At 42.6% G+C, this 15,565-nt stretch overlaps 1 protein-coding gene across 2 annotated transcripts; it reads left to right on the top strand.

The window, feature by feature from the left end:
• The first annotated feature begins 1,294 nt into the window (after positions 1-1,294).
• RAC1 (Rac family small GTPase 1) lies at positions 1,295-15,457 on the top strand. Of its 2 annotated transcripts, XM_053957151.1 has the most exons (7): positions 1,295-1,454; positions 7,573-7,644; positions 8,968-9,085; positions 11,284-11,340; positions 12,813-12,875; positions 13,573-13,732; positions 13,898-15,457. In XM_053957151.1, exons 1-7 carry the CDS (start codon positions 1,420-1,422, stop codon positions 14,026-14,028), a joined length of 636 nt encoding a protein of 211 aa, XP_053813126.1. In that variant the 5' UTR covers positions 1,295-1,419; the 3' UTR covers positions 14,029-15,457. The 2 variants fall into 2 exon arrangements, with proteins under 2 accessions (XP_053813126.1, XP_053813127.1); XM_053957152.1 differs by lacking the exon at positions 11,284-11,340 and having other exon boundaries at positions 1,297-1,454.
• The last annotated feature ends 108 nt before the right edge of the window (positions 15,458-15,565 follow it).

The raw sequence follows: 15,565 nt of genomic DNA, 5'->3' as shown, positions 1-15,565 counted from the left end.
GGTGACCCTGCCCACACCTCCCTTCCGCAGCTCCCTCCTGCTGGGTACGGAGCGGCTGCCAGGTCACTGGCAGAGCCTGGGCTTGAAAGATACTGACCTGACATGGCAACTCATTTCAGATTCCATCTGTGTGAGGGAACACGGACATACAAGTGTTGCAAAAATAGACTCTAGGTTTGCAGTGAGAGTTAGGATTTCCTCTCTGATGGGAAATATCTGAGAATTACCTCTGCTCAATGAAAGAGAATAACTGTCTTGGAATGCACTGTCCACTAATGAAGTTGCATTGTGGTATCAAAATAACTTAGAAATGTTCTGAAATTAAAAGGAGATCAAATCACTGGAAAACCACTTTCATTTATCCTCACTTTGCAGAAGCAGTGTGTGCATGGGTCCTCTCCTCACACTTCCTTCCAGGAACAGATGGCAACGCAAACAAAGGGAACTGTGCTTCTGTGCATCAGCCCAACCAGGACATGCTCTGGCAAGTAGAGCTATGGCAAGAACTAATTGTAGGAATTAAGACTCTTGGGATCATCAGACCTGCTCTGCTTGGCTTCTGCTTCAGTATTTAATGGAAATGACTGGTTTGCTTGAGGAAAAAAAAGAAATCTAAAGCTCTGTGAGGCCTCGCAATCCCTGAGCTCTCCCATCTTGAGAAGGCTGTACATGCACTGATCAGATCTAAAACTTGCCAGCACCATTAATATCACACACAGCAAGCACATCGAGAGGAGGGAGGATGGTGCGAAGATCCATAGATGAAGGGAAACAATCTGGCTCTGCAGTGGTGGCACAGTGAGAGATGATCCCATGGTAGGTGCTTGTCTGGGAGAAGTGGGCACCTGCCCACAGCAGCAGAGGGGAACGTTGCGGTGACCTGGCTTACAGGTGCGCAGTACCTCTGGGGGGTAAACACGTGCTTCAAGAGATGCCAAGAATGAGGCTGCTGCATGATGGGTGCCAGGCGTGATAGACGGGATACATGGTGGTGTCAAAGGCAGCTCTGTGTTCGACAGCGACTTGTTACACGCGACAGGGCTGCTGTGGGACGATGCCCAGGCCCCTGTCCCTGACCGGGCTGCGGGCTTGTGCTAGCAGTGCCAGCGCTGGCATCCTCGCTCAGAACGCCTCCGCCTGAATACACCCCGCACGGATCAATGGCCGGGGCTGCGCTACCGACCCAGTGCAGGAGCGGGGCGCCGGAGCTCCGGCCCTCCGCCCGCTCCCGCCCCGAGCCGAGGCACCGCCCGCGAGGCGGCCCCCGCGCGGCCCGGCCGGATGTGAGCGCGGCGCCGCTTCCTGCACCCGCAGTCCGCCCTCTCCCTCCCCGCCTTGGGTGGTGCCGCTGCCTCGTCCCTGCTCCAGGCTCCGGGCGGAGGCGGCCGCCGCTCCCTGCTCCGCTCAGCAGCAGCCCCGATGCAGGCCATCAAGTGTGTGGTGGTGGGCGACGGGTAAGTCCGAGGGACCGTCGGCCGGGCTCGGCCTGAGCCGCTCCGCCGGCCCGGGGGGTGTCGGGCCGCGGGGCGGGAGCGGCGCCCGGGCCCCGCCGCGGGGTGTGGGCGATCCGGGCGCGGGGCGCGGGCGCGGCCCGGCCGTCCTGAGGGAGCGGGGCCGGCCGGGGCCGGGGCCGGGCCGTGGCGGGCAGGCGGCCGGGGGCGGGTGGGTGGCGGCCGCGGCTTCCTGCTGCTGCTGCCGGGCGGGGAGGGAAGCGCGGGCACGGCGGGGCCGGGGAGCGGGATGTGCAGGGGTCGGCAGGCCGTGCGTTTCTCGGAGCCGAGCCCCGCATCGCCATGGGGCCGTGGTGGTGGCCGAGTGTTTCTCCTTGGTGCGGGCAGAAGCGGCCGCCGTGAATGAACAGGGTGCGCTGGGCTGTCCGGGCAGGCCGGGCCGCCTCCCTGCACTGCCACTGCTTGCTGGTGTTCTTTCATCACCGAAGTAGTCCAAGTGTATTAAAATAATTATTGTGGTTTTAATTATATGCGAAAATTAATATTGGTTTGAAATACTGTTTTTTGTGAAAGTAAGAAACTTGCTACATTTAAGATCTTGATTTTTGACATCTGGCTTTTGCAGTAAAACTGAGTGAAATGGGCTGAACTCTATGCAGATCATAAATGCTTTTGGGCAGAAACAAGTTTTTTGCCTGCAGACATCTGGTCTTGTAAGGCTCCTGTCTAAAGGAGATAGGCCCTTGAAATACACATAGTTAATACACTTGTCTGTAAAGAGCTGTTACACCTACAGTATCTTAATATGGTGTTACTTATATGTGAAACAAGTTGGGGATGCATTTTAGAATTGAGTTAACTCATAAGTTTAGCAATTGGATTTCAGTGTGAGGAGTGCTGGAATTGAGAAAAGAGTTTACATTTGGTATTTTTTAATATTCTCCACGATACTATTCTGCTCTGCTCAGAGGGATTCTCTCTCTTCCTGGATGTCAGAGCTCAGGGGAACATCACAGGCCAGCTGGAAAACAAGACTTGTCTTATGCAGTTTGGTTTTTTTCCTTTTGGAGAAACAAAAATCCTAGTGTAGACTGAGCATAATTGGTATCACAGTAAACTTCTGTAGATTACAGAGGAGTGAAGAATAGCTAAATGGACTCGGTACAGTGGTCTGTAATTTCACGTGGTGCCTTATTTTTGAAGTTACTTGTGTGTGGGGGGGTTTGTTGATTTGTTTTTAACGATGGAGAATCCCTAAAAAGTCAGCAAAGTATGGCTGAAAGATAAACCTTACACTGTGCCAAATTTGTTTTGAATTGCTATGTACAATTTGGAGTATTATGAACATGAAAGTGGTATCTCAATAAATCATTGTCATAGTATTGTAATTCTTTGATGCCAGATAGGATAACTGTGGACTGCTCTTTTGCTTATATTGAATTTAAACCCAAAAAATTGCTTTTCTACTATAGATATATCTACTATATATATTTTTTTAATTCATCTGAACTCTGTATTTACAATGCTGTAAATAAATGTGATGCATCTTGTTTGGGTGGGGAAAAGATTCAGTCTACTTCCTCCTGTAGAAGTGAGAACTCAGCACCAGCCAGCTGTATAATGTTCAGTAATTCATTCAACAGAACAGTTCTTTGGGTCATTTGCTTTGTAAACCATCCTTCTTCCTAGCATTTTTATTGTTTTCTGTCTTGGAAATGTAGGTGGTGTAGTTCAACCTGACTTTTGTACATATGTGTGAACAAAATACAGTACTTAATTTATTTTCCTTCCTATGTAGTTAGAGACAAATCTTTCTGAAGGCTCTTTTCAGGTACTGTTGCTCATTTTTGGTAGCTTTGTATCATTCTCTGTTCACTATTTTTAAAATATATTTAACTATTTGTCTTTCTTTGTGCTGTTGCTGCTTCAAGAGCTCCAGCATTGCAGGTATTCTAGGAAATGTCTTGTTTGGCTTAGATAAGGCCAAAGTTTTAGTGTTCCTGTAAAACAATGCAGGTTAAAGATTTGCTTATGTAATATAAAACTTGGGTATTGTTTTATGTACCCTCCACAAAGATCTGCTAGGAACAAAAATAAACAAAGCTTTAGAAGTACCTGTGGTTATTTTTCTAATTTGTTAATGAGTAGGCTGTTTCTCATATGTAACTCACTTTTTGTTCTTAGAGTTTTGACTAGTGTATGTTTGGACAACTAACTTGACTAGAAAAGTGTGGCATGTGTGCTAGTTTGGGCTATCATATTTCCTCCTTGGGTTTTTTTTTTTTTTTTTTTTTTTTTTTTTTTTTAATTTTGCTGTGAGGTTTGTATGGGGGAAAATAAATGACAACTGTTGCTTTGAGCTGTCATGATAGAGAGTAGGAGGAATGTGCAGGACAGATGAAGAGCAGCCGCTGGAGTAACTGCAGGAGTTGCTGTTGATTGACACTTGAGAAAAAGCATTGGTGGAAGTTATTTTTAGCAGCTTTTGTTTTCACTCCAAAAGGCAGCTGTTAAGTGGTACAAAATCTCCAGTGATGTTGTGTAATGTTAGGAGTTCTGTGTTTGGGAGAAATTGCCAGTTACTTGATGCCACAGAAGTTGTCGCTCTTCGTGCTCTTTTGTAAGCATTTTTTAATTGTGGAAATACTGTAAGAGCAGTAATTTAGGAGTCCTTGTTTGGCATTCTGCTTGATCTGAGGCCTTTGTCTGCTAAAGCTGTGCTTTTTTTGTATGTATTTGCTTTGATGGCTCGAGAAGGGGAGGGGTGTGTATGGTAATTGGCTTCTTGCTGAGTGTAGTGCAGTGTTTGTGTGCGACGCTGAACACCTCAGATCCCTCCCGAGCCATCTGGAGAAAGTGCAGTGACTTGAAATTTGGTAACTTGTGTTACTGAAAAAGTTCTTTAAAAAGTAGTTGTTTTCTAAGTACTGAAGAACATATTTGGGAGAGGGTGTGGTACAATGAGTAATAGAGCTTATCTGAGAGCCTGATGCAGCTAAACCTCCTATAGCAGCAGTACTGAACTCTTGATCTGAGGGTGGTACTAGGGAAATCTCAGCTACTCTTTAATGTCTGAGCAAAGACCTGGGCTGTTGGACATCACTTCTGCCAGTGAGGTAGGTCATGTGCATCAGAGAAAGAAAGAAATGGCACAAGCAAAGCCTTTTATGAAGGTTGCCACCTGTTTGTGGGTAAAACATGGCTCCAAGGAACTCTACTACAGTGGGGAAATTTCATTAAACTTGTTAGCATAAATAAAGAGAAGATATGTTTTGTTCTTAGGAATTAATACATATGTGGTTATACAAAAGTGGTAATATATTGATTCCTGGGTGCTACTTGGAATCAAAAAGGGACTCAGTGCTGTCTTTTGTTAAGGTAGTTTTTTTAAGCATTTAAAGCTGGATTTCTGTAGGCCATGTTTTTAATGACAGTCAAATGCTGCTAGTTTCATTTATGTAATAGTGGGTGGACAGAGCTGTGATTAAGTAGTTGCTAGAAATCTTATGACTAATCTTGGTGTTATTTTAGATTCTTAATCTCAGCCTTTATGTATAAGGATTTAAACTTTGCCATACGGTTGGAATTCTCTTCAGGAGAGTTGCTTTATTACAGAAATTAGTAGTCTAAAAAAGTTGATAAAGCACTTAGAGGATGTACTTTATAAAGGTAGGCATTAGTGTTTATTTTTAAGACTGGTGACCATAATGATCTGATTCATGTGGCAGTGAGCCAAAAGGCAAGGAAAGCAGGAAACCTGGATGGAGTAAGTCTGAAATGGGGTTGTTGAACGTGTTTTTTCTTGTTTAAATTACTCTGGGCTGATTGGTGCTGCAGAAACACAATTACAGGCACTTCTGAACTTGGAATGAAATCTCTCACCACCTTCCTGTGCTGTTTTGATGAGCCAGAGCAGACTCGGGAGTTTCAGTGCGAGGTGGGCAAAGGAGCCTGGATGCACAGAATAGTTCTCGATCCACTGCTGAAAATGTTGAGTTCAACATTAATTTGTTGGAAGCTCAAATTACCTGTAATGACCTTACTGGAAGCTGAAGTGTCAGCCCAGACAGGTTCCAGAGGCGTGAGAATGTGTTGTCTCTGTGCCTCAAGAGATTTCCCAAAGCATTTGGCTGTTGCTCCACTCAGGATCCTGAAGGTTTTCCCACCTGTCCTTTGTGAGCTGGCCCGGCACAGCCGGCTGTGTGGTGTTGTGAGAGCAGCTCAGCAGCACATCCAAACTGATCTAACTCATCAGCAGGCAGCTAAAATAGCAAGTTGTCCTTATGGGGGAGGAATAACTTTCCTTAACTCCTTGTTCTGGCTTGTTAGAGTGTTAGTTCAGGAGCTAAGATGGGATCTCCTCTTTGACAGCTGTTAAACAGGTATCTGTGTGGTGAACTGCTCCTTGATTTTTTCCCACATAGCTTTTTTTTTAAGGGTAAATTCATCTACTTTTGAGCACAAGTATATCGCAGACCTTTTACAACAAGGGAATGTTCAGAGATTGTACTTAATGAGAACAGAATTAAATGCCTCCTTTTATGATGCTATTATAGCTTGGTAAAGAGAGTGTATGCTGAAAGGAGAAAACCCTTAGACTGTGTGAGGAGCTGGTGTCTTAGAAGTAGGTGAGAAAACCAGGGTGGAAAACTGCATGGAATGATCAGAGTTGCAGCAGATAGGGTGTTATGGTAGGTATTAACTAAGAAACGCAAAGCAAATTACAGTTAAAAATGGGTGTGTGGGACAAAATCCCAAATAATTTTGCATGCTGAAGTGTCTCTTCCATAGCTCAGGCATTTCAGGTGATGTCAGAAGCTGCTATCAAATACCTTCTTGGGCTAATGCAGTGAGGAACTGCTTAAAGTTGAATGGAGAGACTTTAGTTAGAGGTTGAGCCGTGACTTATGGATATGACAAAGCTCAAATTCACTTGTGAAAGATTTAGTTCAGGAGGCTCATGAGTCAAACCTCATACTAATGCCACGATTACGTGTAGGTACAGCAAGGTTTCAAAGTTACTGCTGACTGGCTTTGAGCAAATCGCTGTGGTGATAAAACATCTGCAAGACAATGCAGTTTTCCCTGCCCAGGCTGGAAGGGGGATCGGGCTGGGAGGCTGTCTGGCAGCATCGCCTTGGAGGAGCAAGCTCACCTCTGGAATCTCTCACACGGTCAAAGGGTTATGCACTGCAAGTGGGAAGCCTACGAGGGAACCAGTCTGCAGTGTCACACTCTTTGCAGACTCTATCTTAAAAAGGAAATAAGGCCTAATTTCAAGTTTTCCAACACTTAATTGAAACTGTAACAAAAATTGAATGCTGTGGTTAATCAAATGTTTGACTCCAGATAAGATGTGGGGAGGAGGGTAGAGAGGGAATGAGTTGGCTGCCAGAGTTTTGAAGGAATCCTGGAACAGAGCCTTGTCCTGCCCCCATTTGAAACTCTTGTGAATTAGATCAGTAGGAAGAGGTTTGCTGTTCCAAGTTTTCCAATCCTGGAATGTACTTTATCTGTAAATCAGTAAATGAAATGTTTGAGTAGTGGGTGAACGCATGTGGGGAGTCACTTTATAATAGCAGTAAATAATATGAGAGTTATCATTTGTATTCATTCCTTAAATACTCAAAAGTAATGATGTGTTGAGAAATTATACTTTTCAAGCTTTCTTTAACTTCACAAATATGCAAGTGTACAATTTCCTGGAAAAGATAGGAGTTTTCGAATTGTGTAAGGGTATCTGGAAATACTTCTCAGTTTTTTTTTTTTAATTTCAGAGAGTTGGAAGAAGGCCATCTTTCTGAGTATTCAGTCAGGTGACTAGGAGACATTAGTAGTCTAATTAATACATGTGGGTTTGTTGGGGGGTTTTGTGACTAAAAATTAACAAAATTTGGTAATTTATCACTTCACTAAAATGGATATTTATACTAGATGTGTTTTAATTGCCAGTAATTTTAAAGCTGCAGTCTGTCAGCTGTTTTCCTGCACAGTAGTGACTGGAGATGTTCAGTTGTCCTTAGGTGTCTGGATGTAATTAGTCTTCTTCCCCCTACAAGGAATATTATTTCTTGTTATTCAAGATGAATGTGTTTTACATGTCAACTTTCTTTCTTTGCAGTGCTGTAGGTAAAACATGCCTACTCATCAGTTACACAACCAATGCATTTCCTGGAGAGTATATACCCACGGTGTAAGTACTTGTAAGATCCAAAGAACTCATTTCTGTCAGCTACTCAGTGCCTGCTGCCGTTCCAGATTCCTTAACTGAATTGTTTGATTTGGCTGCAAGCACCCCTCAGGTGTGTGTGAGGAACACTTGGAGGTTTTACTGTAGCACAGTCACAGTGCTTGCTGTTGGTCCCTCAGTTTTGGCTCTCTGTGCCCTCTGGGCCTGGCTGATTAGGGACTAACATTTGCTGACATTTTACCAGATGTTGTTCTCTTCCAAAATAGTGTGCTTCTGTCTCTAATGTCATTCATAATAAGCAGCCCTAAGACTGAACAGCTTGTAAAACATTATATCATAGTCAGAAATAGTTGTCTTACATGGCTGGTGATTTTTTGTTTATTTGTTCCTCCACTTTTTGTGCTACTGCCAATCCTGTGCTAAGCCAGCCGCAGCTTTTTGGCTCTTCGGGCAAGACTGTGGAGACTCATTTATTCTGGTGCTTCCCTTTTTCTTTCACATAAGGATTTGTCAGTATCAGTATTAGTGCAGTTCTCTTTTCCAGGGCCTCTTGGGTGTGTTTTATACATGTACAGCTTCTTTGCCCTTTTCAGATGTCTCTGTATTTTCTTCTGGCTATGCTGCTCTCTGAAGTATTGATGAGTTTTTTCAGACAACAAAATACATTCTAGTAAGGTTTATAGATGACTTTTGTTACCTGTCCAAGGCCTTGTTGCCTTAGTTACTGCTGTTTCCTCTTTTTTTGGTCTTAAATTCGAGTTTTTGCATTATAGTGTCTTGTGTTCCCAGTGAACTTAAAACCTTTGCACCCACAGCAGTGATGAGATAAAAACGATGCTTCTGCTGGCCCCAGGTTATGAGCTTTGATATTTCATTGGAGGGGGTTTTGATTAGCAGGACTAATTAGCTTTTTTCTTACCTACTGTTGTCATTAAGGATTTCTTGGTTGTTGTTCCTGTATCTTCTGTTCTAAATTTCACACCATGAGACAGATTAACTTGCTGAATGTCCCACTAAGACTGGAAAGTGCTTGCTAAGTACATCACCTGCTTTCCTGTACTGGCTGGGATTAACACTTCCTTTGGAAGAGCCATGACAGATTGCTTCTGCTCAGACTGGACCAAGTCTGTTGTGTATAATTTTTTATTCCATTACCCAACATCACACTTGTTATTTAAAGAACGACTTTACTGTCTCTGGGGAGCCAACAGATGCAATGAAAATGTTCCCTTCCCCAGTTTTCCCAGTTTTTCCCTCTGGGGGAAAAATCTTTGGGTGCCTTTTTTTACTGCAAGCTAATGCAGCTAACTCTCTCTTTATTTTTAGTTTTGACAACTACTCTGCCAATGTAATGGTTGATGGAAAACCGGTCAACCTGGGTTTGTGGGACACAGCTGGTCAAGAGGACTATGACAGACTACGCCCACTCTCCTACCCGCAAACAGTAAGAGCTGCAGGGTGAAACAGTCTCTACGGCCTTGGCTAACAGAAAGCATTTTTGGTTTTGAACATAAGGTCAACATTGTCACACCTGGAGTTGTATTTATTAGTAACAGTCACCCTCTTTCATTTCTTGTGCTGTAGCTGTAATTTATAATCTCTGGGGTGTGTGCAGTTGTTAAAAAGTTAAAATTTGCATGCCCTGTGTATTTGTGTGCACTGGTACTTGCTGGGTTTTGTGTAGTTGCAGCCTCAGAATTGTCTAGGATGCTTAATTTAAAATAAAAAAAACCAAACCCCCGAAACTAACTCAAAAAATCTTGGTGAATAGTCCCATTAGCTAGTCCATTGATTTTAAGGTTAGCATGCCTGCCAAAGGCAGGGTTTGTTTTTGGTTTTAGGCGATGTTTGGCTGCAACCTGACACTGTCACTGCTAAGCACTTGATATTGTTTAGTCTGTGTGAAGATGTTCTACATGTGAAAGAGGCAGCACTGAATGAAGAGATTATTGGTATTGACAGAGGCTGTGGTGTCCCAGCTTTCCAATGTACTTGAGCCCGTGGTTTATTTTATTGCTTGCTGTATTTTGTGCTGTGCCATCGATACAAATGTGCTTCTGTTTTCCCTGTGTGCAACTGGTTAAGTGCTGCCTGCATCCTGCATCTTTCCGTGTTCAAGGAGAGCACTGAAATGATCTGCTTTCTTCTTTCCAGTGTGACTTCAGCTACAGTTAATCTTTGTAAAGGTGGTTTTGTAATCTGTTTAGAGCAGTGGCTTGTACCTGATGGAGCTGTGCTATAAGTAAAGAAAGGTTAATTTGCAGGGTTTTTTTTGGCACTGATTACTCTTGCTATTGACTGTCAAATATATGTTAAATGCTAGTAATGTAAAATGCAAAATTGTTTCACTCTACAGCATAACTGCTCTATGGAATAATGTGAATCTTATTTAAGGAACTCGTGCTATTTTCAGTACTCTTTCCTTAATTCACTGCTCACTAACTTACAGCCATTAGGCTTCCCCATCAGTTATGATACACAAGATTGATATGAATTTGGCAGTTGTGGGCAACTATAGTTGAAATGTCAGAAATACCTATCTATTTTAGAAGGAGAGACAATGGAAAGCTGGTTTTCTCTAATACTTAAATATTTATAGGAGACTTAAAACTTCAGTTTTGCTCAACATCATAAAAATATTTTCAAAAAAGTAGAAGAAGATGTGTTGAAAGATCTTTAGTAGGGACAGAATGCACATACATGTCTTCAGCCTGCTAAAGTAACTGTGGCTTTCTGGTAGGCTGCAAAATAATTCTTTGTCTAATCATCTTAGGGAAGAAGCGTTGTCTGTGCAAGGATGTATAACTGTTCAGTACATTTATATTTGGAGTACTTTCAGTTATTTGGATGAGTTTTTTGCAGCAGAAAATGAAATGGGGTTGTAAGTCTTGAAGTTCTTGTGAAGAAGTCTTCAGATTTCAGACTTGTGCAGTATCAGAGATTCATCACCCCCACAAAACTAAGAAAAATCACCAAGGAAGAGAACAGTGGTGCTGATGAAATCTGACTTTTTTTAGGATCTGTGTTCAGCCTCACTTTTCCTTCAACGTGCTATTTAAAACTCAGCCCTTGCATGTTCTTGTGGCCCTCCTTTCCCTATTTGTGCACCTGAAGGATGTTTTGGGCAAGGTGAAAGCACCAGGTGTTGGTTACTTTGGCAGTGTGTGCTGAGTTCAGCTACCCAGCAGTTAACAGCTGGTAACTTCACAGGGAGGCAATAGTTTCCATCTTTTCCTCCTTATTCATATTTTTATTTTATTCCTTAAAATATACAGGAATTTAATATCTTCTCCTTAATGCATTTGAAATCTACTACTATTTCCAAATATTTGGGGAAGAAAAAAGTTGGGATAGAAAAGGTGGTTACGTCTGTTTCCTCGGGAGACCAAACCAAAGAGAAATTGTTAGTTGGGTGCTTTTCAGGAGAGGTTTGATCTTGCAGGTTTCCCCTGACAGTGCAGAACTGGTTTCTGGGGAAGGCTGGTGTCTGCTCTGGGTGCAGCTGGTTGTGCTGAATTACAGGGCAGCATCTCTCTTAAGAAGAAAATCCTCCTTGAGAATATCTGTGAGCAGAAATTGCTGACTGAAAACATTTTCCCTTAAAGCCATTTGAGGAGTAACTTTATCTCCTGCTGTTACTAGGTTGGAGGAACCAATGGTAAGAATATATCTTCCAGTCTGACAGATCAACCTATTGCCGTATGTAAAACTTTAAATAAACTTCAGTTCCAAGTTCTGTCATCTTGTCTTGCCTATGATAGTGATAAATTGGCCCCTATTTTTTGAACAAGTACTTTCCTTGGAACTATCAAATTGCTAGATCTGAGAAGTCTGTTACCAAATTTGTATGAGTTGCTAAGATTAAATATTTTCTTGAAAACAAATAGTTTTTCCCACTAGTGTGCAAGACACCTGAGATCTTCCAGTAATTCCTTGTGGTTACACCAAATCTTTTAATCTCTGGAGCTAGTGGAAGAGAGAATCTCCTCAAGTGCAGCCCTTGAGTTCCCACAAACCAGCAGAATTGGAAAACAGAAGTAGTGGCCATAGTATCACATTATTTGATGTTGTTTCTTTCTTCTTCTGGGACGCTGCTACGGAAACTTGTTGGGGTGATGCATGAACAACTGGGTTGCAAGTGCTTAGCAGTGAGATGTCAGCTGCTGACCTAACAAAATGCCTTGAAATGCAGCACAATCAACTAACACTCTGCAATGCCTGATTCTGTAGCACGTTTGGTACTGGAATAAGTACGGATGCAGAGGTAGGTTGAGGAGAGTTGGGCTTGTTTGGGAGACACCTACCAAGTTTTGGGTCATAGAGCAAGTTTACATCAAAACCGACTGAGGAAATGAGTGTTGGGGTTATTCTGACTGCCTGCAGACCCAGAGTGTGGCATCTGTGAAACCTGAATTGTATCCAGTGGTTACTATCAACACGTGCTCTGAAATGTTTTTACCTGCTCTTACTTAGAATCTTTTGCCTTCAGTTGAAAAGCAAGATGTTTAAAATCCCTAAAGATAGCCATTTTTTAAAATTCTTTCTCATTATTTAGAAAGGAAAGGGAGGAGCTTTGAGATTTTTAATGCCGTTTTCAATCCTAATTTGGTTATAGAGAAGTTCTAAATCTTTTTTTTTACTGGCATTCAGTAGGAGTGAAGTTCTATAAGAAGTTCAACAAGCTACTTCTGATTTGGGTATGGAAGCAATAATTGTAGAAATTCTTGTGTGAATTTTTTTTTTATTTCATACAATTGAAATTGGCCTTTGCAATTTAAGACTACATTAGAGTTGTGTATTAATAGTTAACAGTTTGCAACATACTGTGCTGATGAGGTCAGTGAGGAAATTACATTTAGAGAAGAAAACCCTTGAAAGGCAGTGATATTGGTGTCCTAGTTGCTGGCTACTGCAATAGCTGATTATAAATTTGACTGCAATCTATTTGTTATGTTTCCCCCCTTTCTCTCTGGCTGCTTGTAGCTGCCTGGGAATGGATTTCCCACTGGGAAAGCTGCCTCTGATTATCATGTGCAACTGTATTGCTGACCTTGCCTTTTGCAAGCGTGGTAAAGCTGGCAGTGTCATGGAGATACTGATGATACTGCCCTGTTCATGACACTCTACAGTGGCTTCTCTGTTGGGCTGACCTCTGTCAACTTGTTTTGTAGGATGTCTTCTTAATCTGCTTTTCCCTCGTGAGCCCAGCTTCCTTTGAAAATGTCCGTGCTAAGGTAAGGATGAGCTGGTACTGTTTTTATTTCTGAATGTTCATCATACTGTTCACTTCACAGCAGAGCTTGGAAAATATTAGGTGCTTTTTTAAAATTGTTTTTCCCACAGGCCCCATGAAATGCAGTTTGGAAAAGCAGAAATCCATTTGCCTAACTTGTGAGTCATGGAAGTTCAGGGCACATGACACACTTAAGTACAAATTGTTCCTTGATGCATTGATAACAGTAATTTAAGTGTTCAGCCAGCAAGGTGCTGAGATCACAAACAGGAGCTTTCCTTTTAGTACAGTTTGAAAAAAAAGAGTTTTAAAACAGATGCATGTAAAAGTTGGGTTTTATAGCACTTGCTCCTTGCATCAGCCACCCTTCTGCACATGCTCTGTGACAGTGGGAATATTCCATGTCCTCAGCTGCACAAGGAGGTGTCTCCATGGGCAAGGAGGGGTCAGGGTATTTCAGATGTGTGAGGAAAATGCTGCCCTTAATGAGCTACATTTTTAAAGTATATGGAAATGGCTGTTGGCTTCATTTACAGTGATGTGCCCTTTTCTAATCCTGCCCTGATGGGATCTGGGTGCTCCCTCTGCTCTGACTGACCGAAAGTGAAGGACTGGGAGCTTGCAGCTGTGATGTTCCAGGGCCTCCAGGGAACTCTGCCCCCACACAGGAGACACCATTTTTTATTTCTCTTTTTCAGTGGTATCCTGAGGTGCGGCACCACTGTCCCAACACCCCCATCATTCTCGTGGGTACCAAACTGGATCTCCGGGATGACAAGGACACGATTGAAAAGCTGAAGGAGAAGAAGCTGACTCCCATCACCTACCCACAGGGACTTGCCATGGCAAAAGAGATCGGTATGGCAGCAGCGGGGTTATTGTTGGCTGGATCTAGGCTGTGTTTGTGGAAGACCTTGTACCTTAATTAAATGGAATGCCTGGCTTTTGTTGTGGAGCCAGCTGGGAGCAGTGCTGCTGGAGCTGTGCAAAGCTGCTCTGTAACTGTGTCTCTGCTTCCCCCAGGCGCAGTGAAATATCTCGAATGCTCAGCACTTACGCAGCGAGGCCTCAAGACAGTGTTTGATGAAGCCATCCGAGCAGTGCTGTGCCCCCCTCCTGTAAAGAAGAGGAAGAGAAAATGTCTGCTGCTGTAAACATCACCCTCCCCCAGCCCATCGAATCTGTGCTTTGCTCAAACAATGGAGCATTCACATGCCAATTTTCTTCTGTTATAAATTAGTTCTCTTCCATCAGTTCTTGAACCAATTGACAATTTCATGTTTTCATTTGTTTAAAGTATGACCCTTACCTTGCATCCTTCTAAGAGCAAACTCCTGAAAAGACACACCTGTGTAAAGCCTTATTTTTAAAATCCTCTTCTTGCTCAATTAAATGTTGCCAAACTGTCTGCTGAACTAAGTCGTATTGTTGTGCTACAAACACTAAGCACTAAACTGTTTTTTAAAGATTCTTCTTGAAAATGACTCTAATTTCTGGTAGGAAATGCAAAATCTCTTTCTAGTTTTTCACAGTAAGTAACAGTACCGGGGAATTAGCAGAACATTGCGCTCTAATGTGTTTTATTCTGAACTGTTTTCCCAGCACGGCCGTTGCCTCATGGTGCATCCAGCACCCATCTCTGGCAATGACTGACACGCCTGAGTCACAGTGTAAATGCTTTATCATTGGTAAGGGCTTGGTTGCAATCTAGTTCTTGCTGCTGTGATTGGAAAATTAACTATTCTTACTGAAGTGTATCTAGTCATTTTGACAGCGTTGTATTGTGGTGAATAAATGGAATGTTGGGTTGGATCAGGAGATAGTGCCAGACAGTATTTTGACACTGTACAGCTGACTTACACTACACTGCCAGAGTAGCTCAGCAACCATTTTCCCAGAGGTGCAGTAGTGGAGAGAGGTTGGTGTTCATGGGTAAATTCCTTTGAATTTCAAGGAGGGCATTCATGCAGGTACAATTCTGAATCAGTCATTCCCACTTTTATGTAGTAAATGCTTTTCTTGTAGAATCTCTTCTTATTGAGCAATATAACTTGTATTTTAAAACCTTCTGATTGATAGAAGTTTGCTTTTTTTTCTTTCTTTTTTTTTAGAGTAGAATGTTCAAGCATATCCTCATTTTCCTGTTATTTCTGACCCAGTAAGTTATGCTTTCTGAGGAGCTTTTAGTCTATTAACTAGGTGTAAAAATCATGTGAAGCAGCTTTACACATTTTAGTAATTTTTATATTTTAAACCTCTGTAACTGACAAACTTTTCAGCCATCACTATTTGCAAGGTCCCCCCACTGTAACATGACTAATGCAGCCAAGTGTTCTTTCTGTCACTCCATGTGCAGCATCGATTGCGTAACGGTAACTTGGGTCTGTGAGGTTCTGTAATTAGTGCTCATGTTCTGTACCTTCCAAACTGGCAGGAATAGGATGTTGAACTACACCCTTTCAACCACTAAAGCAAAATTTAAAAATAAAAGTTGCAAAATTGTGAAGTTTTTACATTGATCTTTTGCTAATGCAATTGGCAGTATGTTTTGCATGTATGACTTAATAAATCCTTGAATCATAAGTGTGGTAATGTTTGAGTTTCTGAGCAAGTGTTTCATTCCTGTGCCACTCCGAGCACACATTCTTGTTCCGTGCCAGCAGCCCTGTGTGCACGTGTCTCCTCAGGGCC

The sequence above is a fragment of the Vidua chalybeata genome, chromosome 16 (assembly GCF_026979565.1).
Source record: "Vidua chalybeata isolate OUT-0048 chromosome 16, bVidCha1 merged haplotype, whole genome shotgun sequence".
NCBI lineage: Eukaryota > Metazoa > Chordata > Aves > Passeriformes > Viduidae > Vidua > Vidua chalybeata.
This window is presented reverse-complemented; position numbering and strand designations above follow the sequence as displayed.